Below are 26,955 nucleotides of genomic sequence, written 5' to 3'. Positions count from 1 at the left end.
TTCTGCATTCTGCGCAGTATTAAACTGGGCCTTAGGAGAGTCGAACCGCAATCACTGAACCATTTTGCAAAATCCGCACGCAATTCGGAAAGCAGAAATGGAAGAAGATTCGACGCTCTTTCTTCTCATTTCGTCCGAAGTCTCCTTCCGCCAAAAGCAGCCTCACTCTTGCAGGTGGTTGATATAGTATGATTTCGAATCCTTCCGCCGACTCCCCCCCCTACCTACCCAGCATGCTTTGCAACTGCGCATCCTGACAGACGGAGGAGTAAACCGACTTGACCGTTTGGCGTCTCCTTACCCTGTTTCCCCCCCCACCCACCCCAAAACCCCCCCCCATTAATTATTCTCTCCCTTTTCCCGCTCAACGGCTGTTCGTCCCCATAGAAAGCAAACGAAGGAAGCGCCGTCCGCGCGCGGCGGTGGGAGGAGGAGGAGGAGGGGGGGGTTGAAAGAAGCAAGCGGAGAAGCGTAGTCCCGACGCCGAGCGAGCGCCGCAGCGCCTGCTGCGGAGTCAGTTGCTGGCTGGGCCGGTAAGAGAGGAGGAGGAGGAGGAGGAGGCGCGAGGGTGGGAGCGAGGGGGCGCGCGGGCGGTGGCAGTGGTGTGGGGGAGGGGCCGGGGAGTTGAGTGGCAGCGGTTGGCTCGGCGCTGCGGTGGCGCTGCCTTTCTGGCTGGGACGAGGCGGGAGTCGACGAAGGGGCGAGGCGGCTTTTCTCATTTCCCTCTCGGGCGCCATTTTGTAGCGCAGCCGAAGCAGCGGAATAATAGAGCGGGCGGGAAGCGGAATGTGGCGGCGGCGGCGATGGTGACCGTTTCGGGGCGGTGGTTCTAGTTTTATTCGCTGCGACGGGAGAGACCCTCCTTGGGAGTAGCTGGAGCGCTCCGGACACGACGCCTCGGCGCCGCCATCGGCGGGAGGTGAGTGATGGCCTACTCCTCCTCCCCCTCCTCTTCCCGCGCGAGCCGCCGCCAACTCCAGCCTTAAGGAAAGACCGCAGCTCTGCGCCGGAATGAACGAAGGAAGAGATTTGGAAGGCCGTCTGATGTGCATCGGGGGAATCGGGCCACACGCCTCTTGCGGCAGCCCTTCGTGGGGGTCGGACGTCGCCACGCCTGTAGCATCTTCCTTGCTTGTCCGCCCGCCCGCCTCGGCCCGGGTTCGCCGCCATCCTCCCGCAGGCCCGTTTTTAGACAGGCCACCTTGATTTTCGGGAAGAATCCGATTTGTTTACCTAGAGACGGCCATAAGTCGAGGAGGGGCTAAAGCAGTGTATTCTTCGCTTGCAGAACAGTTCGAAACGCGTGCTTTTTTTTTTTTTAAAAAAAAAGATAATTGTCCGAGAAGCTTGAAGTATAAATGTAAATGCAACGTTTCTGCGTGTTCGTTTAAAAATTACGAAGTGATAATTTATGGGAGCGTCGAAGTATTCGGAGTATGTGGGTTGAATTGGACTGTGCGTGACGTGCTTGTGTTTTGAAGACCTCCTTAGCTTGCAAAAATGAAGCTTGTCAGTATTTTACAAAATATTGAAAAGTTTGTCGATATTTTTGTGGTTTGTAACAATCCTTTTCAATAAAAATAGGTTAATTTGCTCTATTTTGTTAGGAAGTTAATGGTGATTCAGGAGGAAAACCTAGTTTGGTTTACCCTTAAAACCTTAAACTGACTATAGATTTTATTAGTTTTACTTGCTTGGCGGTTCTGCCACTGTGCAGACAAAAGCTGTATAAAGCTTTAAGATGTGATTGGTTATTTTCCACATAGCATATGACTCTTTAAAATGATTTCCTCTTCCTATGTTAAATTATAAATCATCTGTTTCAGCATATCCTGTAATTGGTAGAAATAGAAATTGTAGACCAGTACACTTGCAGAAGACCCAAGTTGGAGAAGACTGGAATATGTACATAGATCAGACACAGTATTTTTGTTCATTCTACAGGTTGCTTAGAATTATCATCATTGATGTGCTACATTGCAAAGAATGTGTTACATGCAGTTGTGATCCAGTTGGCTATGAATAAACTGCCCATGTAAAAATTAGTTGCATGCCCCATCATGTAGAAAGGTAGTTATTGTATTGACCAAGCTATTCATTACAGAGTTAATATATTGGCGGTGCCTCTGCCCAGAGTACAAATCAATGTATTAAGAGCAAGATTGCATTTTTTTTTCAGATTATATAGCCAGGTTTATATGATATGAGGTATTTGTAAAACAGTTCATATTGATAAGTTTTTTAACCATAGTTGCTATTATATCTATTTCAGTCCAGTAATTATGAGGAAAGAAAAACATATTTTTCACTAAAAATTATTGTAATTGGTAGTGATATACTTGGAAATAACATGCTACTTAAAATTCACTTTTCTGAAATAAGCAAAAATTGACTTAGTTAATTTAATTTCAATAAAGAGATTGAGAAAAACATTTCATCTTAAATGCTCTGTTCTATTAATATTAATTCGGCAGAGTTTCCTATAGCATAATGTCTAACAAAACATAATTTCTATTCTACTTGAGAAATCTTGCATTTTTGAGGCTGTTATAGATACAACTTTAATGTCAGATCATGTTCTTACATTTTGGGGTTGTACATAAGAGATGAATGCAGTATGCAGAACAATATCTCAATTTCTAAAGTCCCTAAATCTGTTCTAAATACATCTTAGCATGCAAAGAGAAGACAATTATTATAGAATTAGAAGTCATCTGATATGAAAATAGATGTTTATTTTCAATAGAAAAAAGAAAAATTCAATAAACTACTGAATACAAACAATTACACAGTTTGTTATTGTAATTAGTTTGAAACAAATTATGGAAAGTATGGGTTGATCAAATTTTTGTTAAAAAAAGCAGTGAGCTGTGGCTGATCCTTAAGGTGGGGGGAAAACCTTTAAAATAGTCAGAACTCAGTTGGATGGAAAATTACAGTCAGGGCTGAGGGTAGACTGGGAAGTCAAACATCCTGTGAGAAAGTAAGCCAGTCCTGTAGTGTTGCCAAAAAACCCTACATTGATCTATTGAGGAATTGAGACTTATACAACTGCTTTCTTATAAGGTTGTATTTCTACTTGGGAGTAAGTTCGATTGGGTTCTGTATATAAAATTGTGCTTAGGGATGTTTTTGTTTTTTGCCATTTCTAAAAATTATTTCCTCGCTGATAATTTAAGTAAAGCATTATTCAGAGTGAATTTATATGGCATTATATAAAACAATTGTTAGTTGCTGCATGCTTGTTGCCATTCTTTCATCTTTGCAACAGTCCTGTGAAATAGATCAACCTGAAAAATAGTGACTGCCTCATCTGGTTAAAACTAAGGTTTCAGAGTTCTGGTCTGATGCTGATAATTACAATTATCAATGTTCTAAAACTTTGAGCAAAATATTTTCTCTAGTATATATTTATTTAAAACATTTATATATTTGCCCATGTTATAAACAATACAGACATCTTTCTACTAGTTGTGAAAAATATTCGTTTTTACTATTGAATTGCCTGTATGGTGCAGAAAAATACTAATATTTGAAAGTCAATAAATATGATGGTGGGTTGATTACTTCCTGAAATGGCAAAAACCATAAATCTAATGGGACAGAGTTATCTGTAACTGCATGAATCTGTATTATACAAACAGTAGTGAGCTTTCATGTATATTCATGCATTCTCAAAAATGATTTAAATGTTTATTGTTGAAAATAAATGTCTTCATTATCCACAAAAGAACATATTTTTACAATATAAAGCTCAATAGAGCTTAACTGATACATTTCTCAAGAGTTAAAATGGCTGTACATGAATTGTTGAAATTAAAGTTTACTATTTTCCAAACCTATTATAAAAATGTACTACATGTACTCAAACTGATTGGAACTTTTGTACTTTAAGGTATATACAGATTTAGTTATATTTGTAAGGGTAAAATAATAATAGTGTTATTTCTTCTACAGAGTTCACAATGACTAATGAAGAACCACTTCCAAAGAAGGTAATCTGGAAACATGTACTCTACTATTACTTTTCCTTGTTAGTGCTAGATGGAATAATTCAATGAAATTATTTTTATACAGGCCCGTCTCAGTGAAACAGACTTCAAGGTTCTACCTAGAGAAGAATTGATCTTAAGGTAAAATAATGATCTATCTCATAATAGCAAAAATGCATTTCTCATATCTTACATAGAATAATTTGGATCTTCACAATAGCTTATTGTATAAGGAGGACTAATAGTAACCATTTTTGAGTATGAAAATGTTAAGTTTAATTAAGCTAAACCAGACTTTTGGGGAAATTAAAGGCTTAAAATGCCAAATTTTATAGTTTGTGATTTACTGAGATTCAAAGAGAATTTCAAAAAGAGGAAAAGTAAGTATCCCATTATTTATAGGTAGTCCTTGACTTATGACCACAATTGAAGCTAGAATCTTTAATCATTGAGTGAAGTCATTAAGCAAGACATCATGTGCCTGCTTCGCTCAAAGACAGCACTCCCAGTTGTGATCATTAAGTGATCATCTAGGTCAGGGGTGTCAAACTCAATTTCATTGAGGGCCGCATCAGCATTGTGGTTGCCCTTAGGGGGCCGGGTGGGTATGGCCAGGGTGGGTGTGGCCTACTGGGTGGGCGTGGCTAGAGTGCGTATGGCCTACTGGGTGGGCATGGCCAGCTCTACATCATTTGCATCAAGGGTGCCTATGGGGGCCTGGGCAAGAGTGGGACAGATCTGAGGGTCTTTGGCAGAAGGAGGGTCTCTGGGCCAGGGCCAAGGCAGCGGGGGCCGTTCCCTCACTGTTTCCAGGATGGCTTCGCGGGCCACATGAAACCACTTCGCGGGCCAGATCCGGCCCCCGGGCCTTGTGTTTGACATGTCTGATATGGGTAGAGAGAAAGCTGCCTGCTGGAGGGAGGTGACCCTGCTGTTAAATAGCTGCCTGCTGGGGGGAATCTGGCCAGGCAGAGTCAAAATTCTCTTGCAGACAGCCCATTTGCACTCAAAAAGAGCTGCCCACCAGAGGGACTTTCTCCATATGAGTCTGAATCTGTTTGATGAGCAGCCCTTTCACTCTCAAAAGAGACTGGCTGAGAGAGATGTTTGCAGACAACTTAGAAAGATGAGGGCATCCTCTGATTTCTTTGGTCTGGCTGCAAATTCTCTGAAACCTTGTTTGGATCTCAAGGCAGACCTTTTTTAGCCGGTGCCCAGAATCCAGGGGGAGTTCTCTTAGCAGGCAGTAGTGCCTTTCCCTGCCAGCTTCTCGGTTGACTTTCTGGGGAAGCTATCACAGAAGTTTGCAAATGGCGATCAAATGGTTGTGAGGTGCTTGGCAACCAGTTGTAAATGTGAACAGGTTACCAAGAGCCTAGATTACAATCATGTGACCACAGAGGCACTATAATAACCATAACATCAGGTACAGCTCATTAGTCCATTTGCTCAGCACTATCATAATTTTGAATGGTCACTGAACAAATGGTCATTAAACAAGAATTACCTGCAGTTTGATCCAAACCCCTACTCTTGATCATAAGTGGCCCTAGCCATTTTTGGCTTATCTCTTTAAAAAAAAATCAGTGTTCATAAGATTCAGTTTAAAAGAGGTCTTTTGAAATGTGAATTCACAAATATAGAGTCATTCTGCAATGTGTTAAAGCAGCTGTGTTTTATTTTATTTTTTTTATTTTTTTTATTTCCATTTATATCCCGCCCTTCTCCAAAGACTCAGGGCGGCTTACAAGCTTAGCAGTAGCTAAGTTTGAGTTTGTACAATTGCTGTATGGAGGCTTTTGAAGTACAGGCATGAAAATAAGAATATTTTGAAGCACCTCTTCTAAATAAAATCTGAAGTGCTTGATAATTCACCTGATTAATATTTGAATTGAAGACTGCCAGGAGAGCTAAGAGCTATTGTTAGATGAAGACTTTGAAAAAGACAACTTGGAAGAAGTCAGTGACAAGTCACTTGCTAAACAACACTAAGTGGAAGTGTATAAAGTCACCAGGACAAAAGGATTATTCAGTCAAATCTTTACCCATTTAAAGGATATAGGGTCCACATCTTGCACTAGGCTATTGTTTTTATTAATCTGGATTTATATAACAACACATAATGATTTATCTCATGTATGATAATTTGGAAAGCACAGTGGTTAGATTTGCACATTGCACTCAGCCAAAACAAGTGATTTAATGCAGGTGTAGGAATGCTTTTTTCTTTGCATATCTGAAATTAGTTTAAAGGTACAAGTATGTGCATGCAATATATATTTGGGTTGGGCTAAACAAGCATGAGAAAAACCTCAATTCAGTTTTCAATGTAGTGATCTTGAGCCAGTTGTTTATAGCAGCATCCCCAATCTTTTTGACACTAGGGACCACTTTTGTGGAAGACAATTTTTCCATGGGCTGGGGGAGGATGGTTTCGCTTTTGCTTGCTTGCCACTTACCTCCAGCTGTGCAGCCTGGTTCCTAAGAGACCACGGACCAGTCCGGGGGTTGAGGACCCTGGTTTATAGAATTATTTTTGCCCCATCTTCTGCTCTAATAGGTGATTGAAAACAGTTAACAATTTCACTGAGCCATTGAAATCTATTAAATATAGTTTGCAAGGATAAAAAAGTATGGGGAGATAAAGTATATGATTTTGTTGTAGGCCATATTTATCTTGATTTTCAGTTATGTCTTTATTTTCTTTTTTCTTTACTTTTTTTTGCATTTTCCATTATGTTTCTGATCCCCTGAAAAAGAATGGTGTGATGAGTATGTATATCTGTATTTTAGCCAGAGATGAAAATACTGAAAAAAAATAAAAATTATTACAGTTAACTGTAAACCTGTTCAAACAATATTGCCTCTGCATTGGCTCACACATTAAAGTAATTATATAGTTTGTTTTTGGCTTAAGATGATGTGCAAATTCACCAAAAGAAAGGATTATTTTTAAAAGCAGAGCACAATTTGAAATAGAGACTTGTTGGTATGTTTCCTGTAGCTACTTCTGGTGTTCTTGGGTATACATACATTATAATGATAAGTAATTAAAAGAATTTAATGAAAGCTGTAAGGTGGGTTTAATCATATACTGCTATTTATCATATATGCAATTCAGAAATGTTTTTCTTCGTTAGATGGAAGCAGTATGAAGCATACGTGCAAGCTCTTGAGGGGAAATACACCGATCTAAACTGTAAGTTGAAAATCAACTGAATATATAATTAGATCCTGCCATATTTTTTGAAAAATAGTAATAATAAAAATTGGGTTTTTTGGAAGTGAATTATTGGACGACCTATGGGCATAGCAACCAAAATATATTCCTACGTTTATACATTTTTAAGTAAGTTTGAACCTATTAATTCACAAATTGGGAACTTAATATTTATCACCTGCTTGAGGAAGATTATATACTAATACATCAGTATATATTGAAGCAAGTTGTAGTAAGTTGTTTCTAGCTAATCTTTATTTTTCAAAGTAATTGGTTAATAGTTTTTCCTAAAGCTAATTTAGAATCACATACAATTAAAAGAATCAATGATGAGAAGTTAATATCTGAGCTATTTGTGCAAATTTTTTTTAAAAACTTACTGGGAAAAGGAGATACAAGTATCTAGCATAAAACTGATACAAGTAGTCCTCACTTAACAACCCTTTGTTTAGTGGCTGTTCAAAGCTGTGACTGCTGAAAAAAGTGACTTAAGAAAGGTCCTTGCATTTAGAACCATTGCACTATCCTCGCAGTCATGTTACTGAGATTGCAGTGCGTGGCAACTGTTGCATATTTACGAATCATGTCATTCTCCGGTCACGTGATCATTTGTGATCTTTCCGGCTAGCTTCTGACAATGATAGTCAATGTGGGACTGGAGGTAGGTCACAAATTGCAGTTACTTGATGTCTCTCACTTAACCATCACAGGTGATTCACTTAATGACTGTGACAAAAAAGGTTGCAAAATCAGATGCAGCCACTTAATGACTGCACTGCTTTATTAAAAATGTTTTGGTTCAGATTGTGGTTATAAATTGAGGGCTACCTGTACTGAATCTCTAATGATTCATTAAAGTTTTTACACTGTCTGAATCAGTTATTAGTGATAAGAAATGATGGAAGGCTTTCCCTTGGACATATTTTTTTTAATCCCATTTATATCCCGCCCTTCTCTGAAGACTCAGGGCGGCTTACAATTTAAAGCACAAATCAATGTGCTTAGCAATAGCCTTCATTCTATGTATATGCCTGCTTATTAGGGCTTTCGGCCCCCTCCCAAGCGGCATTATTACAAAGTCAGCTTATTGCCCCCAACAATCTGGGTCCTCATATTCATTATTAGGCCAGATATTTTTTCTGTAATATTGTTCAGTTCACTAGTATGTGTAAAAAACAAAACCCAAACCATGTTACTCAATACATTTATTGAGGCAGAGCTTTGTGAATTTCAGATATTGGCATAAATATTTTCTTAGTTGACATGTGATAGATGTGTACACAGTAGTTCAGATAATTGAACTGATTTTACCACCTGTTTTGTGATAATTGTAAAGTGAAACCACGTGTTAAAGGTAGCATGTTTTAAAATTTCATTATTTTATAGTTGAAGCTTTTTTGGATTATCCCTTTTGGATAGTCATTTCCTTATAATGTATCCATGAAAGCACTGCTTGCTTTTTAGTACATTTTAAATGTGTTGTAATACATGTATTTTCATTAAGATGATTTATATTTCACTTTTTAATTCTTAAATTGATATAGGGCAACTTTTATATTACTACTTGGCTCCTATATGTTTCTTATTGGACAAGAGCAGTGACATGTTCTTGTACAGACAAATTTAGTATTTAAACAATACATGAGATAATCTAATTATTAAACAGTCTAGAGCATCTACAGACTTTAGGACTATGTTGTTTTTCTTTGGATAATCAAACTTGTTTACTTAAGATTTAACTACTTTCAACAAGAAACCTTCATAGAATAATTAGATTGTTAAGCTGTGATATATTTTTGAGTTTAGGTTATTTTAAGTTATTCATCCTTGTCCCAGAACTATCCCTCTAGGGAGAAAACATTGGTTTCATTTGTGCCCTGGGATTAATACTGGAAACAATAATTAGGGACTGACAGATAGCTGTGTTCGTAGCCATGCAATGCCTCTATAGTTTGACAGATTACTATTTTCTGTACCAAAGAAAGTTGTTTCCTGTTCCTTAATATGAATCGACTGACAAAACTCAAAGTAAAATGCAACTAGAAGAAAATTCTGGCAGCATGTATTATTGATGCTTTTGTGCTTGATGTAGAATTGATAGGTGCAAATAAGCAGATTATAGTTTGTAGTTCTTCCATTTTCATACAATAGGCATGTCCTTGGCTTGCCTGGGTTGCACTGAGTGAGGAAGAATTGTCCTGGACCACATATGAAATGTATAGTTAATGTATATAAACGCAACATTGATGATCTTGTGGGGCCAATTGCCCAGGGCCACGGTTTGGATATGCCTGTCATACAATGATCTATATGTAACAGAAACCTATTACAGTTGTAACCCGCGAGAGAGAGTACACTGTCAATAAGGACCCTGCATAGTTTATTTGTTGCTCCCTTTAAAATGGAAGAAGCTGCTTTTTTCCCATGGGTGTAAAAGATTTATCATCATAAATTTGCAGGTGACTTTATGACATTAGGACTGAAAAGTAGGATTACGACAGACTCATATAACATGTATGCATTGTTATTCTACTATTACCGTGTTTCCCCGAAAATAAGCCCTAGCTTGATTTTTGGGGGTGGGCCTAATAGCCCTACCCCAAAAATAAGCCCTAGTTTTGGGGCAAGGCATACCTAAAAATCAAGCTAGGGTGGGGGGATGGAGCTGCCCCACATGCCCCACACCCAGTTACCTAGCAGCCAGGCCTCGCCTCGCTGGCCCACTTCTTCTGTGGCATCTTCTGCAACCAGACCTACATTTCTCAGTCAAAGGTTTTTCTGGAAAGTCACTGCAGCCGAGAACTGAGCTATGGATGTATCCATAGCTCAGTTCTCGGCTGCAGAGGTCTTGCAGAACCAAGCTCTGGATTGAATCCCTAGCTCGTTCTCGGCTGATTGCAAAATGCAGGCCGGAATGCAGCTGCAGAATGAAGCTACTCCTTTGGCCCCAGAAGAAGTGGATTGGCTGGGTGGGACTGTCAGTGCCAGAGGTGAGTATAAAAGATACCCCCGGAAAATAAGGCCTGGTGCCTCTTTTGATAGCAAAGAAAACAAATAAGACCCGGTCTTCTTTCCGAGGAAACACTGTGTTATCTACAGTTCTTTTGTGAACTGTTAAAAGGCCAGTAGAAAATAGTCATAAGCTGAATTTTGTTGTGGTCTTACCTATGCTATCATAGAAGCTATATCTTTCTTATATTTCCTTCCAAAAGGGAATATATTTATGATTCACATTATTTTGTCTTTGTTTTGTTTAGATACCATTTGTATTTTACTGCTTATCTTTTTGTCTTACTATTTTGATGGTTTCTGGTAATAAACCTTGTAATTGCTTCCTTTTTTAACACTAGCCAATGATGTAACCGGATTGAGAGAATCCGAAGAAAAACTGAAGCAGCAACAACAAGAATCAGCTCGAAGGGAAAATATCTTGGTGATGCGACTAGCAACTAAAGAACAAGAAATGCAAGAGTGTACTGTAAGTGAAATTAATCAAATCATCTGAGGCTGTTGAAATCTATTGATTTGACTTTGAATGCTTTAAACAGGATTCTGTTCATTTGTTATGCTAATTATTCCTGTTAGCATGGTTTGAATTTTTATACTTTTATCAAAAGCCTGTTATAGTGATATAAAATATGTTGACATATTACTAATTTTTCAGAGTTGTAAACTACCATAGTTCAGTAACGACCCTTAATATAAATGACACAATGATTACAAAACACGTTCAATACAGAGTTGATCATTAACATTAAAGAACCTATAAACCTATATTGATGGCTAACATTAAAGAACCTATAAATACCACTAATTTGTATTACACAATTCTGTTGCAATGTTCATATAAATCTAAAAATAAAGCTTTTTTCTTTTTGTTTGAGATGGTAATGAGATTGTATGCAGCCCTGAGTCTCTGTTTCAAAGTTCTTAAAGTCAGCCCCAACTACACTACTAAAATTTGATAGAAACTTTTGGTGTTTTCTCTGTCCATTTAGAGACTACAAGTAGTCGGTGTAGTAAACACAATTGGGGCATACAGTGAAGTGGTCACTAAGCTGGAAATCACATGACTGCACTATGTTTTCCTTTTCTCCACTCCACTGCCCTTTGGAATACTGACCCAAATGGCTATGGCATAGGGGGCTCAAAACTGGCAAGACTAATCAGTTTCTCAGCCTCCAGTTTTGTTTCTGTTCTAACCACTCTCCCACAACCTGACTGAAGGGCCCTGGGAGGATGTAAATGTGGGTATAATTTATTTTTCAGCATCATAACTTTGAAAGATCTATAGTAAATTCAAATTAACCCTAGTAAATTCAAGTTATACAACATTTGGCACATCCAGTCTTAAAATGTACCGGTACTTTGGGAACAGCCTTGAAAATAGGCCTAACTCTGGATTTTTGATAAATGTAGTTCTTGCTACCAACATTGCCTACCAGTAGTAGAAAATAGAGGATATCTGTTTGTAGTTAGGTAATATTACTGACGTTCCAAGTAAGTGATGGATATCTAGAGATAATGTAGAGAGATTCAGGCATAGTAGTCATTCATTTCAGTACTTAGTGATAGAGGAATAAAAATTCCATTCCTCTTAATGAAAAACTTCACATAGTTTTATTTAATTGGTGATCACTAGGATTTCCTGTCCAGTTAATGAAACGTTAACAGAAAAAACGAATATCTTTTGGTATTCTGTGATAGTGCTAGCATGAAAATTTGTTGCCAATGATTCTTGTAGAATTTACTGTTAGTTTTCTAGTCAAAGCTGTATTTTATTACTTTGTCAGTCCACTAATCCATTATAATCCATGATCCATTATAACAGACATGTCAAACACAAGGCCCGGGGGCCGGATCCGGCCCACGAAGTGGTTTCATGTGGCCCCCGAAGCCATCCTGGAAACAGTGAGGGAACGGCCCCCACTGCCTTGGCCCTGGCCCAGAGACCCTCCTTCTGCCAGAGACCCTCAGATCTGTCCCACTCCTGCCCAGGCCCCCATAATGCGAACGATGTAGAGCTGGCCACGCCCACCCAGCAGGCCATATGCACTCTAGCCACACCCACCCAGTAGGCCACGCCCACCCTGGCTATACCCACCCGGCCCCTTGAGGGCAACCGCAATGCTGATGTGGCCCTCAATGAAATTGAGTTTGACACCCCTGCATTATAATATTAAACACATTATAATATTAAACACATTCTACTGCATTTCATGTATTTGTTGAGCATCCATTCACATTTTCTCAATAGATGCTTATAAAACTTGAATGCAGTGCATGCTTGTAAAGCATTCACATTTTTGTTCACATTCATACTAGATGAATATAGCTCACTTGTTTATAGAATTATCTGAACTCATATGTTTAAGCCAAAGTTCTTGATAGTTTTAGTTAGTTAGAATAAAATCCTACTGATTGCTTAATGCATCTGATAGATTGTGGTCTCTGTGTCTCTCTTGTACCTTAATTGTTGCTCTCTAGCATCTCAATACTGTAATATTGAAATTCAGCAGCAAAATGGCCATTTTGTTGTCTGTCTGTCTCTGTCTGTCTGTCTGTCTCTCTGTATTTTCTCAAAAATAATGGTGGAAAATGGAGTGGGACATTTCTTAGATGTGTGTCCCCTCAACTTCGCTGCTGAAATTTTACCACTGAACTTTAGTGACACATGTGTTTTATTAAGAGTTGGGTAATTTTTAACAATGGAAACGGAACAGTTTTCCTGAAGAGGTTTCTATTCTCACCATAAATTCCTGTCCTCAAAACCAGGAAAAGCTGAAAAAGTTACTCTGACCGGTTTTGATGTCACCATCTTTTCAGTGATACCACCTGCAATCCTCCAGCTTATTTGGATAGTTCCAAAACTGGACAAATGAAGATATATTAAGCCCACTGGAGTTTCTTGCGATCATATCTTGCTATGTTTAATTCTCTTGAGTTTCTAATTGTCAGTAACCCCAACGTTGAGAATTAGTGAATTTTGAGGACAAAGTTTATTGCATTAGTATATTTCTCTAAACATTTCATTTTCACTATAATAGCTCACTGAATAATAAATACTGTATACTGGAATAAGTGTAATTGGAACTCAGTATTACAATAATTTATTCTGCCTCACTAAAATCAAAACTTACATTTCTTGTAGTGTGTAAGAATTAGCTTTTAGAATTCTAAGAGTCTTAAGTACCAAAGATATAGATTTAATGACCAATCAGGTATTTCCTTGTAATCTTTAATGAGTAGAAATAGGTTTTACAGGTTATGAGACGTTGCCATCACTAAAAAGTAAACTTCATAAAAGACTGTAAATTGCTCAGTTTAAAAATTGTTTAAATGCTGTTAATATTTATAACTTGTGATTTTATAAAATTACAAATAGTATATATAAAAGTTATCATACCACAAATTCTATCAGTGGCAGGGTTGGTGGTTGAAAAAAGTAAGATGATGGAAGTATTGCCATTATACAATCTGCCCCTTTTGTGCATGTGTTAATAGTGCATACATATGCAGGAAGGGAGATGTATTGCAGTGCAATTTCTTAAATTTGTGACTAGTAAACGAATGGTTGTATGAATTGTTATGGTGTTTATATCACCCTATATAAATTCTGTCACATAATTTCAGAGTTCATTTTTATTTTCTATTAACATCAATACAAAGGAAAGGGTTATTTTTCAGATTGTGTGGAACCATGATAGTATATATTGACTTAATATTTCTTTCCTTCCTGCAGAATCAGATACAGTACCTCAAGCAAGTCCAGCAACCAAGTGTTGCTCAACTGAGATCAACAATGGTGGACCCAGCCATCAACTTGTTTTTCCTAAAAATGAAAGGTGAACTGGAACAGACTAAAGACAAACTGGAACAAGCCCAAAATGAACTGAGTGCCTGGAAATTTACACCTGATAGGTAAACAAAACATACTCCCCAGTCAAGACTTCCCTGACAGAGAATGCTTTGGTGGGACAACCACGTACTCGTTTCCACACCAAGACTCAGACGTTTTGAGCCAAAAGCTACATTTTATTCTGTCCAGCTTGTATTGCTTAATGTAAAACTTATCAGATGAACCTTGTGTTTCAGCTTTTTCCCCCCTTTGCTTCAGAGGCCTGACAGCGTCGGACTGTTCTGAAGAAGTGGCCACCACAGAAAATGTGTACTTTCTAGAACATGTAGACACTTGCAAAGTGGTTCTGTTTGAAGAAAATTGAGGGAGAAGCAGAAGTCTAAAGTCTGTGGCACACTATGTCTACAGACAAATTGGAGGAGAACCTAGAGATTTTAAATCATGAATTGATCATATCAAATTCCAGTAAAACATATAAGTGGAATGTGCTTCGCTCTTAATCCTAAACCTAGTGATGTAGAGACTGATTAAGTCAGTTTTGCCATTAAGACTGTGGACTTCCTCCTTGTTCACTGAACTGCTGGGTCAAAACTCAAATGAGGTGAATTTTGTTTAAATCACATTTTTTGATAATCAGCTGTGAGAACATACACACACTTAAGTGTTGGTTTGCTTAGCATTTGGGCTTTATAGGAATTCAGTGAAACTTGTCATGGTTTGGATTAACAAATTATTCTGTGGATGGCTGGTAAAATGTAAATTCCTAAATCTAGTGCTGTACAAACATAGATGCAATTTAATTACCAATTTTTTATATTGTTGAACAGTTGTATACATGTGAATCTCAGCTAGAATATATAAACAAAAACTAGTTGCGATTCCTGTCCTATTCGTGATAGTATAAATTTGCCATATATAATATCCTGAGAAAACATACGCAAACTATACAAGGCATACCAGAGTCAGTTGCCTACCTAGCATGATGCATTTGTATATCTAGTTTCATATAAAGCTGCACTCTTCTTTAAACTGTGCGTTAAAATAGGTAATGTCAAGTAATTGAGAGACACAGCTGGCTGAACCAACTGTATGAAGCTCCAGTGAAGTATGAACATAAAAGAATGGAGAACAGGCTGCTACCATGTTTTATCCTGTTCTCTGAAAGAAAGATAATGTCAAAGCTTATTGCATACATCCCATCGGTTTACATCAGTTCAAAATCATTGGTACTGTCTGGCGCCATGTCACGTCTAAGTGATTTCTAGGAATAGTTGTATTGGACATTTCAGTATTCTCAGGATTACAGCAGAAAGGCTTCTAAAATTACTTGCTTTGTCTTAATACTTGTATAGTTTTCTCTGGTAGGTTGAAAAAATTGAGGACTATTGCATAGGAAATCTCAACTGGACAAAATATAATAATTCCAGCATTCCACATTCAGTAATTAATCTAAAACAACCATTCTATGAAATGCATATACCTGTGATAAAATTATTTGAACCTAAAAATGTGATAGTATACAAATCATGGGTATTTCATCAAAAGGGGAAAAAACATTCACACTAATTCAGGCTTTTGAAGATCATCTTGGTGGGATGGTATGGAAGATCTTTTAAAGGTTTATCATCAAAACTGAGGTAAGATTTCTGCAGAGAAAAGTATCTTAAAATGTTACACTTGTCTTTGTAAAACTTGTTGAATGTATATTCAGAAAATCATTCTTCATAGGTATGTTTTGTGTCATACAAATTGCCTGTAAATTCCCAGCTTGATCAGATAATATTTAGAAGGAAAGACAGTGTTCAGTTTCTATATATCCAGTTCATTTTAAGGTGCATTTATTTTGTTTGCACTCAAAATAGACCCATGCCATTTAAAAAATGGTTTCAGAAAATGATTAGTTGTAGTCTTAATTGAATCTTTGATATGCACATAATCAAATTAATAGATTAAGATAAGTGTGAAATTGGTACTTTTAAGTACTCAAGTAGTTATACTTATTTTCCTTTATTGTTGTTTCTATGAAATTTGTTCCTTAAACTGATGGCCTCTAGATGCTTTGAACTGCAATACCTAATACCCCTAGCTACCATATATGAGAGAGACACAAATTTTTAGAATCTTTTAGAAACACACAAAAAAATCAGAGGCTCCCAGTTTGAAAGCATTTGGTTCAAGAGATGTGTTAATTTATTGTTTTTGGAATATTTTCCTTAAGTTGTTTGTCTTCTGTGTTCTGCCATAGTTTATTTCTGATCTTATGCTTCAAAATGGTAGTGTACTTTTCTACACTGTGAAAGTGATTCTGAAGTGCTAAGGAAAGAATATTCTTGTATCTGCGTATAATTTTTGTGGATCCCTATGTCTTTGCAAGTTTGTGCTCAAAATCTTACCTTTTTTCAACAGTGTTTTAAGAATTGTATTGCATTGTCCTTGTTTACAGGCCTTTGAGCTGCAGCAAGAGAAAATCATTCTTCATAGTATGAACGTGAATAGGAATAAGATACAATATTGGTGTTTCATTAGATAACAATAATAGTTTGAAATTGTATTTGTTTAGTTTTTGAAATTTTAAGATAATCTTTCTTGACATCCTCCAAATGCTTTGGACAACGTGAAATTGTATTGCCTACATTAATTAATGTTTTTTTGCTTATCTCAGCCACTTATAAATTAACATATAAGTTAATATACATAAAATCTAGTTCAAATTATAAGACTTAGAATGTTTGCCCTAAGGTACAAAAAAAACCTTTTAAATGTTCCTTAGATTCTAAAAATTTGGCATTTATGTATTTTGTTAGTGGTAAATCTATTCTATAGTAGCCAAATTTCTTAAGGGCAAAGATCAGGATCCAAAAAAATAATCCACTTAATTCCAAAAAATTAGGGTTGGTATATGTCTTTTCCCCATGAACCGAAGTCTATTAACCTTCATAAAATGCTGCTTTTTGAAGAGTGTTTAATATTCAATGAAGGTTGCTATTAAAAAAAATCTGAGGCATATTCAAAATGTTGGCATATCTAAAAACAGCTTTTTGGCTATTAGCCAAATTTTGGGTCCATTTCAAGTTGTTTATGTATGAGAAACAAACAAAAGCTAAATATCCTGTAATATGTCATACATATTTTTGGAGGCCAGGATACCATGCACGTACAACATATGCACTGTTGGACAGTATGCTATATTTACAGTTTTCCTTTAGAAAAATAATTTATGTAGGAAGCTACTTTGTATAATACCTTTGTGTCAGTCTACTAGAAAGTAATGTTGAAGATGTCAGTTTTTTTCCAACTAGATAAAAAATGGGATAATTTAATAATTCTTCATTGACTTACAATTTTGAAACAGGTACTTACTAGTTTTTTTTTTTTTAAAACAACCACTGGAAGAATGCCGAAATTAGATTATGTGATCAAAAACTTCAAATATATTTGCTGAGCTCAGAAAATTGGCACGACATTGCAAATGATAATTTCCTAACAGAAAAAAACCCTAAATTGGATACATGTAGCCAGTTTTTGTGTTTTCTTTTGGGATTTTAGTTCTGGTGGTCTGTTAAGCCATGTTTATCTTTCAAAACGATATGTGTATGTCATCTTCCAATAGTTTGATGTGCTTATTAAGCTTTCAGTAAAGTCATTTTGCTTTCTATTGGTGCTTTTGGCCAGATCATAACTTAAGAATTATTAAAAGGGTTTATATTAAATCATACCATTGGTTTACCCCACTCAGATTTTAAAATTAGTTTAAATCTATAATTTTGCCAATGTTTGCTGCTTTATTACTAAGTTGTCATTCCATTATATAGTTTTTAACATATGTAATAAACTCTAAAATAGTTATCAAATAGAAAATAGTTCTAAGTTCAGTACCACAATTCAAGAAGGATGTTGAAAGATATGTACAAGGAATGATAAAGTTGACACGTGATAACCAAGCTCCATGAGGTAAAAGCTTTTAGCCTAAAAGGGCAATTTAAAATGTGATATGTTGTTTTCCCATATTTGAAGAACTTTTATATAGGTCACATTTTCAGTTACTCTAGAGCAGGCATGTCAAACTCGCGACATCACGTGACTTTTTCCCCATTGCTGGCAATGGGGTGGGTGCAGTTTTGGTGTGATGCATCCAGCCTGCGGGCCAGCAGTTTGACATGCCTGCTCTAGAGGTTTAGGCTTGAACCAACAAGTTCAAATGATAATCCAAGAAAGATTTCAAACATTTGAAATAAATTCCTGATTATATAAAATGTTAAGCTGTGAAAACTTCATTCCTCTTAGATGTTTTAGGCAGAAGCTGGAGATTTGTAGGAATGAATTTCCTGGCAAAAAAAGAGCAAGCAATGAATTATAAGTAAAGCAAGTAACTAAATTGGTCTAGGAGCAGCAGTTAACTTTTATACTATTGGCAGTGATTACTTATGCATACTGCTCTTAGATGGCAGTGTGACTGACTATTCCTAGATAGCTGATAGCCATATAGGTAGGTGGTGCTGCTTCTGCTAGCATGGGCTACTTACTCAGAGTGGCTCAGTGTATATAAAAGGGAGGTACAGAAGAGCTTTACTTTGCCAGAAACACTGCTTGTAATTGCTTGAGACTAGAACAAAATACCTGGCATGAGACCAATGGGAGAGACATGAAATAATTTTCAAACTTTTTTTTGTGATTTCAAATTTGTATAAGTTTGAAGATATGGAGTTAAGGCTTACAGACACAACTAAGCTTTTCATTATGTAAATCATTTGTGTTTTTCTATTCCTAGAAACCAAAAATTGGATGTTGCTGTTTTCATCATTTCTGCCCATGCTTTATTATTGAGTCCAGTTTCTATTGAAATTGTCCAGTCAGAAGATAAAACCAATAAATACCTTTTGGTCATAATTATAGTTTGATTATTAAACTGTAGAATCTTGCCTTTCAGCTTGACCACGTGGGGCCAGAAGACCAATAAACAATGTTCAATGGCAACTGGCAGCAAGATACTTTAGAAAGATGTGTTACAGAAATAGTGCTCCCAGTGGCAGCTTTTATCAAGGGAGATGAAATAAAATTGTCTTCATTTTATGATAGATGGCTCTTTCCTTTACAGCCAAACAGGCAAAAAGTTAATGGCGAAGTGTCGAATGCTTATCCAGGAGAATCAAGAGCTTGGAAGGCAACTGTCCCAAGGACGTATTGCACAACTTGAGGCAGAGTTGGCTTTACAGAAGAAATATAGTGAGGAGCTTAAAAGCAGTCAGGATGGTAAGGGATTTTTAAAAAGAAAATAGAGAATTGCATTGTATTTGTGTAGGCTTCAAAAGTCAAACTATGTGGGTGTTATACATTTCTTCTGTGGAACACATTTAAATGTTCTGAAAGGGATTTCAAACTCATCAAACCTGTTGTAGTTACCAGCACAACAAAATGGTAACGGTGAGAATTAGCATATGAGTTTTTCACATAGTTAATTACAGTAAATTTAATTCTAAATTGGATGGTTCTGTCCTCTGCAAAAGTGTTCCTTTTCCATTGAACAAAATCAATGCAAACATAATACAAAGCTACACAAATGGAGGGAACTGTAGGAGATGGCCAATAGGTAGCCTAAAATTTACAAAAGAAAAAAAACGACGTAACATTTTTTGCAGAAAGGTAGAAAAAATCTTGCTACTAATACAAGTAAGCAAATCTTTTTTATGAACATTATCAGTGCATATATTATTTTGAGTTCAGTACTAGTTTTTACTTTAGGATTTGTAGATCAGTTTTGGACAGAAAAGATGCTTTGCTTAAGTTAAAAGTAATTGGAAGCAGCAAGGTATATGTAGCCATTTAAATAAGCAGATCCATCACTGGGACTTTTGCATATCTGTTGACCTTTTCACAGGTGTATTTTTCATGTATTTCCACTATGCTGAATTTAGGCATAATTGCAAAAATCTGTTTACAAGCTTTACCAAAGGTTTAAATAAAACTAAGGATTATGTTGGAAATTAAAATAGGGATTAAAATTTACATTTAAAAAATATTCTGTTGAACTTTGTGTTGCACACGGGTGTGTGCATGCATGCACAGAAAATAGATTCTAAATTTACATGGGAATTTTTTTAAAGGGCTACAGTGAAATATGTTTTAAGATCAAGTAAGGTATATGAAACAGCATGTTAAGCTGGGTTTGAAGAGACAGGTACTGCTTCTTAAGTATGTGCTCTAAATTGTTTTTCTTCATATAGAACTGAATGATTTCATCATCCAACTTGATGAGGAAGTAGAAGGTATGCAGAGTACCATTCTAGTTCTACAGCAGCAATTGAAAGAGACTCGCCAACAACTGGTTCAGTATCAGCAGCAGCAGTTACAGGTTTCAACTCCAGGTACCAGCCGGACTCCATCTTGTGAAATTACAGATCAGGGAGAAACCATGAGCAAAGATTGCAGTCGCCTGGCCAATGGACCAAGTAATGGCAGCTCTTCCCATCAGAGGACAGCTGGGCCTGGTTTTTATAGAGAAGGTAGTGGAACAGAGGATGATTTTCCACCCTCACCAAGCAATGGTAATAAGCTTTCCAACCACTCTGAAGATAGAACTGGCAGAGGATCTGGTAGTTATATAAATCAACTCAGTACTGGGTACGAAAGTGTAGACTCTCCCACTGGTAGTGAAAATTCTCTTACTCACCATTCAAATGATACAGACTCTAATCATGATCCACAAGAGGAGAAAACAGTCAGTGTGAAAGGTAACAGAACTTCGGGGTCTCGTCATATTCAGAATGGTTTGGACTCTAACGTAAATGTGCAGGGTTCGGTTTTGTAACCTTTTTCTGCAAAAAAATTTTTTTTTATAGTGTCACTTAATTGGGAGGAGAAACTGTCCAGAACTGTTCAAATTAGTGCATATATGTCACAATTCTGCCTTTGTGGTTTTCTGCTTCAATACCTCTGCCACTTCTGAAATTTTAACAATTGATTACGTTGAATGTTGCTAAAAGGATGTTTGTGTAAGCTCAAGGTATATTTTGAGTTAATGTGAAGTTGAAAATGGAATTTTATTTCCAGGTATAACACAATGATGTCTGTACAAATCTGTGTATATCTAGAACTTGTGCTGTGTAAGGGCATTCTTTACTCATACTGTTTATAACACTCAAAACTTTGTCATAATAGTTGTGGGTTAATGACTGCCAAGTTTGCCCAGTACAGTAGTTTTCTAACTAAAATAAACTTGGTGAGGGAGTCCTATAGTAGTTTGTGTTCCACTTTTGCCACTATGCATCTGTGTGTTCTCTAGGTGACAGAATGTTTAAGAATTTTGTGTGCATAGTTACTCAGTTTTAAAAACTGTTGTATCCTGTTAATGCATATTGCTCTGTGACTCCAATATTATCTTACCTGTACTGACCAAACCCAAATAAAATTTTTAATAATGTAATTTATTTGATACTGCTGCATTTATTTATTCAGCATTGGATTTTTCTTCACTGCCATTTTCTGCAGAGATCTTCATAAAATCTTTAGAAAATATTTCTTTAATATACCGAATAAGTTGGAACAAATGATGGATCTTGCATTGATGTTCTTACATGATGAAAGTGATGCAGCCTACCTTTTGGACAGAAAGAGGAAGTAAAAACAACAAATACAAGTATTGAAAATATTCCATATCTGAAATCCTTAGTTGCAACTCTCTTTCATACATTTCTGCAAGTCCTCTTCTATTGAAAACTGAATTTCTAAACCTGACGTTCTTTAATCCTATATCATATTTGGACTGGTTACCTTGTATCACAGTAAACTTTCTGTTCAGTTTAATAAAAAAATTGTAGGAAAAAGATTATCTCAAGATAGTTTGAATCTACTTGTCAAAGCGACTTATGCTTCAATGTGACGGTAGTCAAGTTGTCTATATACTGCAGTTACAATGTCTTACACATCTTGCAGAGGATACACATCTTGAAATTTGTCTATTTGTCTGCATGTAAAGCTACTCTATAAATGTAGCCTTGTCATGAATAGTAAACTATAACTATTACAGTATAAATATATAGTATAAATGGAAATATAGTATAAAAAGCATTTTGGATCATTAAAAGGCATTACAGAGAGCCATGTTGATATACGGTAATAGCCACAAAACCATTTGGGTGACTTTGGGCCAATTCCTCACTCAACCTAGGAAAATGGGAAGCCACTTCTGAAATCTTAACAATCTTGCAGGGACTTAGGCAGTTGCCAGGCATCAACACTGATTTGAAGGCTCACAAAAAAAAACCCTATTACACTTAGTAAATTAGTAAATTAGGGATAGAAGTTACAATTTTGATATATTTAATATAAACTTGTATCATTCTAATGCAAAATTGTACTTTGAAAGCATCAATAATTAGTATTTTGGGGGTCTTAAGTTGTCAAGTAACTTTATATAAATAATACATTTGCTTTTAATCTTAATGGTATTTGCATAATGTACTCCAGACCAGGATTTTTCTGAATGTTCAAGAGAAGTTTCCAGGGGAACATGATGGGATTCTGTGAGAGACAAAGGGCAAAAATGTTCACTTGAACAAAAGGGCATCCATAACAATTTTTATAGGATACTGTGAGAAGGAGAGAGCATATCGGAATATGCAGAAATATTCCGTGCTTGTGGTGTTGAGAGATGGGCAACAGGGCTTCCAGTTAATTATTTTAATAGGCTCTTCTAAAAAAAGTTTGAAAAACCCTGGTATAACTGATCTTGCATTCTAGTTCTTAAAATCTTGGAAAAGCAGCAAAGTTTGGGTAAGTCTGAAAACTTATTTTCTTAAATATCTGTGATCTCAACTCCCAGTATGCACTCTTACTTTCCTGTAGATCCATCTGCAACCTGACCTATCTTTTCCCCCCAAAAAAGTTCTTTTCAATTAAAAATGTATATAGAAAACAAGCAAGTTGCAAAGCAGTAGTCCAAAGATGGGAACACCCAAAGACATTCTGAGAAAATTAAGTGGGAGAGCTATAACCAAGCAGCTGGTTTGGAAGATGGTTGCCTGCTTTGAAAAGGGGAAAAAAAAGTTATGCTAAGCAATCACATCATAAGAAGCTAGACGAATGGGACTTCGCCATTTTGATTTCTGGCAAATTATGTAACTACTACTATCATGATAATAGGTCCTGCCATGATTTCAAAATTGTAGCTGTTTTCCACCATTAGAGACACCTGGCTTAGAGAAAGGCACCAGAAAGGCAAAAAGCAGGAAAACTTTAGGGAGATGTTTGTGATTTGAAAACAGCATGCAGCCAAAGATTGCCTACATTTATAAATGTATTTATTTTTAAAAGCCTGTTGGACTAATGAGCATTACTAAACTGAGCAGCAAATATCAAATAATTGTAACTTACATAAAATATTGTTTTGCTATTGAATTTCCCTTAAGCTCATTTAATTGGTTGGTCTAAAGACAGTGGAGTCACAAGCAAATTTGAGAGCCATCACACAGCCAGCTTTTGTCTTGTCCAGGCAGAACTAGAGCAGAAGCTGGCAACAATTCTGCTGTGCATTGTAAACCAGGCTTGTGCACCCAATAGAAATCACTGTCAGAATGTGCTGCCAAGGGCAACTTCAACATTTACTGTGACCATGCTCTCTTGCTTTGTCTTCATATGTAAGTCACTTGCCTGACCACCAGCCATATTAGCTGCCCTCACACAACTTATTTGGGCTTTCTACTCTGCTTGAGTAGGGACGCGGTGGCTCAGTGGGTTAGGACGCTAAGCTTGTCGATCAGAAGGTCGGCATCCCGAGTGCCGCGTAACAGAGTGAGCGCCTGTTACTCGTCCCAGCTTCTGCCAACCTAGCAGTTCGAAAGCACGTAAAAATCCAAGTAGAAAAATAGGGACCACTACGGTGGGAAGGTAACAGCGTTCCGTGCGCCTTAGGCATCTAGTCATGCTGGCCACATGACCACAGAGACGTCCTCGGACAAGCGCTGGCTCTTCGGCTTTGAAACGGAGATGAGCACCGGCCCCTAGAGTCAGAAACGACTAGCACGCATGTCTGCTTGAAGCCTGCTGTCTTTATATATCCAGTGGTGTTCCTCCGCACATCACAGGCAAAGATGGGGGCAGTAGGGTGGATGAAGTGAGATTGGTACTGCTTAGGACTTTGTGTTCCATGGCTCCTATCACAAAAGACAGAAGACTGGCTGCTTCTGTGACAGAGTGCAAAGCTGAGAAGCAGCAACAGCATCTCAGCAAATCTTAGCAATTTGGCTAGGAGGCCAGATGGTTTCTAAGGAGAAAGAAAATGGAATGATATCCCTGTTCAGGGAACAGAAGGAAGGCTGAACTTGCGTGGCCTCTGCCGGTTGCATTCTACCTTGTCAACCACAGTACTCTAGCACACAGAACTCTCCCTCCCACGAGAGATCTTCCTTATCTATCTCCCATCAACTTGTAGAAAGCCATAGAGATGATTTCCCAAAATTCTGATACAGGAACTATATCAATCTTGTTTCATTTAAGCTTGTGGAATTCGTTTCATCACCTGGTCTACCTTAAGAGTGCTGGCGTCAAGTTTGAAAGCCTGATTGTGTTTTTCTTTCCCTGTCTCCTATACCCCAACAAATTAGGGTGGAGCAAAACTGAACTTTATCACTCTTCTTCTATTTCCTAGACTTAAAGCATGCTTCCGTTTTTATAACCATTTCTGCATATTTCCTCCAAGGTCATTCATGTGGTTCATATTGTACAGAATTGCATCTGGATGTGGACCCCGGTAAAGCAATGGTGCTAAATTACCATCCTGCACACCCCAAGGGATCTGGTCCCTGTATTTACCCCACACCAATCATTTTCTCCCCACTACAGCCCTAAAAATGGGGAAGGGCAAGAATTTGAGCCAATCCCTATTTTTGCCATGTTGACAGATCTGAGCAGATCAGCTGAAAGGATCTAGAACTCAGGTTCAGGAATAATGGGCATACCGGTCCTGTGCTGGGGAAGTTTTCATGTCATCTCTAGCAGCCCCCTGATGCACTTGTGGAAAGTTTGCCATGCTCTCTATAATGGATCAGATGGAGGTTTAAGCCTGATGCTCAATCCTATACACTGGGATTGCCAGCATAAAAGAAGCAACTACGGTATACTGGTAGGAAAAGTTCTCTTACTGGCCTAGACTCTCCCAAAAGTCATTCTGGACTCCAGAAAGCTACCTCCAGAAATGGTGAGACTCTGAAAGGCTCTTGCTGTCCTGTCAAGTCAGCTTGACTTTTAAGTTCAGATTGTTGCCTATTATTTGAAACAGGACCAAAGTCCTCATTATTTGTTATTTAACTACAGTATTCTGTTGATTTAGGCACTTCCAACAGAATACAAGGAAGTGAAATCAAAAAGACACACAGGACAGCTTCACACAGTGCATTTTCTGAGAGGTAACATAACCATAGTTTACTCAACCCAATTTTACATTATACTGGAAACCATGAACTAACAATAATTGCTGGGATGCTCAATGCATTGTGGTATGCTAAAATCAACTATCTAGTTTGAAATGACATTTATGCAGTGCTTTTTTTGTAAGAGAAAAAGGTGCCGGAACTCACACATGTCATACAACCCGCCTTGCCTACCCTACAAGGTTCCATCCAAAAAAGGTGCCGGAACTCCGTTCTGAGCGTTCTATGACAAAAAAAGCCCTGCATTTATGATTCAATATACTCTGGAAATCCAAATAGCTGAGTTAATTCAGTAACCATAATTCAATTAGCCAGAGTATGAGAAAAAAAAAGAATTGTGTCTTCTTCTCTAGCTTTTTATAGTAAGCAAATGTTGCAGGACTTGATGGATCAACTAAATTATGTGCCATCAAGCCTTTTTTTGACTCCTAGCCATAGTGTCACCAACTTATCAATGCTTTTAGAAAAAAATTGCACATGGAGACACACAGAGATCCCTGCACATCTGCTTGGATTGTGAGAGAATAAAAATTTCTCCCTGGTTTGGGGGACTTTAGAGAACTATGAATTTTTTTATTTGCCAAATTAATCAGTGCTGCAATAACGCTTAAAAACTATGGGCATTGATTTCCACTGATGTAGAAACATGACACTAATTTTAGTAACATCTGTGCAGCAAAGGTAACATGAATAAGCTTCTAATTTAGTATAAAATAGTTCCGTTACACACTGGACAGTTTTGCTACATTCTCATTATTTAGTTGTCAGGATGAAAGTAGTCAGTTATTCCACGGGTTGGGTACGGTTGCTCTAGTCCAGAGCTCTCCAAATTTGGCAACTATAATATTTGTGGACTTCCAACTCCCAAAATTCTCCAGCCGGTTTATAGTTGCCAAGTTTGGACAGCCTTGCTCTAGGCCAGATCACAAACCATTCGGTTATAGCAGACAGAGTGTGGACGGAGCGAAAATTTTTACTTTCTCCAGCACAAGTTGCATTGCCACAACAGGCTTTGTTGTTGTTAGTTGCGAAGTCATGTCCGACCCATCGCGACCCTATGGACAATGTTCCTCCAGGCCTTCCTGTCCTCTACCATCTTCTGGAGACCATTTAAGCTCACGCCTACTGCTTCAGTGACTCCATCCAGCCACCTCATTCTGTCGTCCCCTTCTTCTCTTGCCCTCAATCTTTCCCAGCATTAGGCTCTTCTCCAGTGAGTCCTTCCTTCTCATTAGGTGGCCAAAGTATTTGAGTTTGAGCTTCAGGATCTGGCCTTCTAAAGAGCAGTCAGGGTTGATCTCCTCTAGGACTGACCGGTTTGATCGCCTTGCAGTCCAAGGGACTCGCAGGAGTCTTCTCCAGCACCATAGTTCAAAGGCTTCAATTCTTTGGCACTCAGCCTTTCTTATGGTCCAGCTTTCACTGCCATACATTGCAACTGGGAAGTTTTAGCTTCAGGAT

General features: G+C 37.6%; 1 protein-coding gene across 3 annotated transcripts; it reads left to right on the top strand.

Annotated features, from left to right (window-relative positions):
• The first annotated feature begins 341 nt into the window (after nt 1–341).
• WTAP (WT1 associated protein) lies at nt 342–21,491 on the top strand. 3 transcript variants are annotated; one of them, XM_083362349.1, is made up of 8 exons: nt 342–533; nt 3,958–3,995; nt 4,078–4,133; nt 7,133–7,191; nt 10,563–10,690; nt 13,955–14,133; nt 19,167–19,321; nt 20,293–21,491. In XM_083362349.1, exons 2-8 carry the CDS (start codon nt 3,966–3,968, stop codon nt 20,874–20,876), a joined length of 1,191 nt encoding a protein of 396 aa, XP_083218475.1. In that variant the 5' UTR covers nt 342–533; nt 3,958–3,965; the 3' UTR covers nt 20,877–21,491. The 3 variants fall into 3 exon arrangements, with proteins under 3 accessions (XP_083218475.1, XP_083218473.1, XP_083218474.1); XM_083362347.1 differs by lacking the exon at nt 342–533 and adding an exon at nt 700–919; XM_083362348.1 differs by lacking the exon at nt 342–533 and adding an exon at nt 2,052–2,070.
• Nucleotides 21,492–26,955: the final 5,464 nt, after the last annotated feature.

The sequence above is a fragment of the Vipera ursinii genome (assembly GCF_947247035.1).
Source record: "Vipera ursinii genome assembly, chromosome: 1".
Classification (NCBI taxonomy): Eukaryota; Metazoa; Chordata; class Lepidosauria; order Squamata; family Viperidae; genus Vipera; species Vipera ursinii.
This window is presented reverse-complemented; position numbering and strand designations above follow the sequence as displayed.

What these genes read in the sequence shown, in the direction of transcription:
- WTAP (XM_083362349.1), top strand. Translation starts at nt 3,966, where the DNA reads ATGACTAATGAAGAACCACTTCCAAAGAAG. An exon ending in AAGAACCACTTCCAAAGAAG is followed by an intron (nt 3,996 to 4,077) that starts GTAATCTGGAAA and finishes ATTTTTATACAG; the next exon opens with GCCCGTCTCAGTGAAACAGA. An exon ending in GCTTAAAAGCAGTCAGGATG is followed by an intron (nt 19,322 to 20,292) that starts GTAAGGGATTTT and finishes TTCTTCATATAG; the next exon opens with AACTGAATGATTTCATCATC.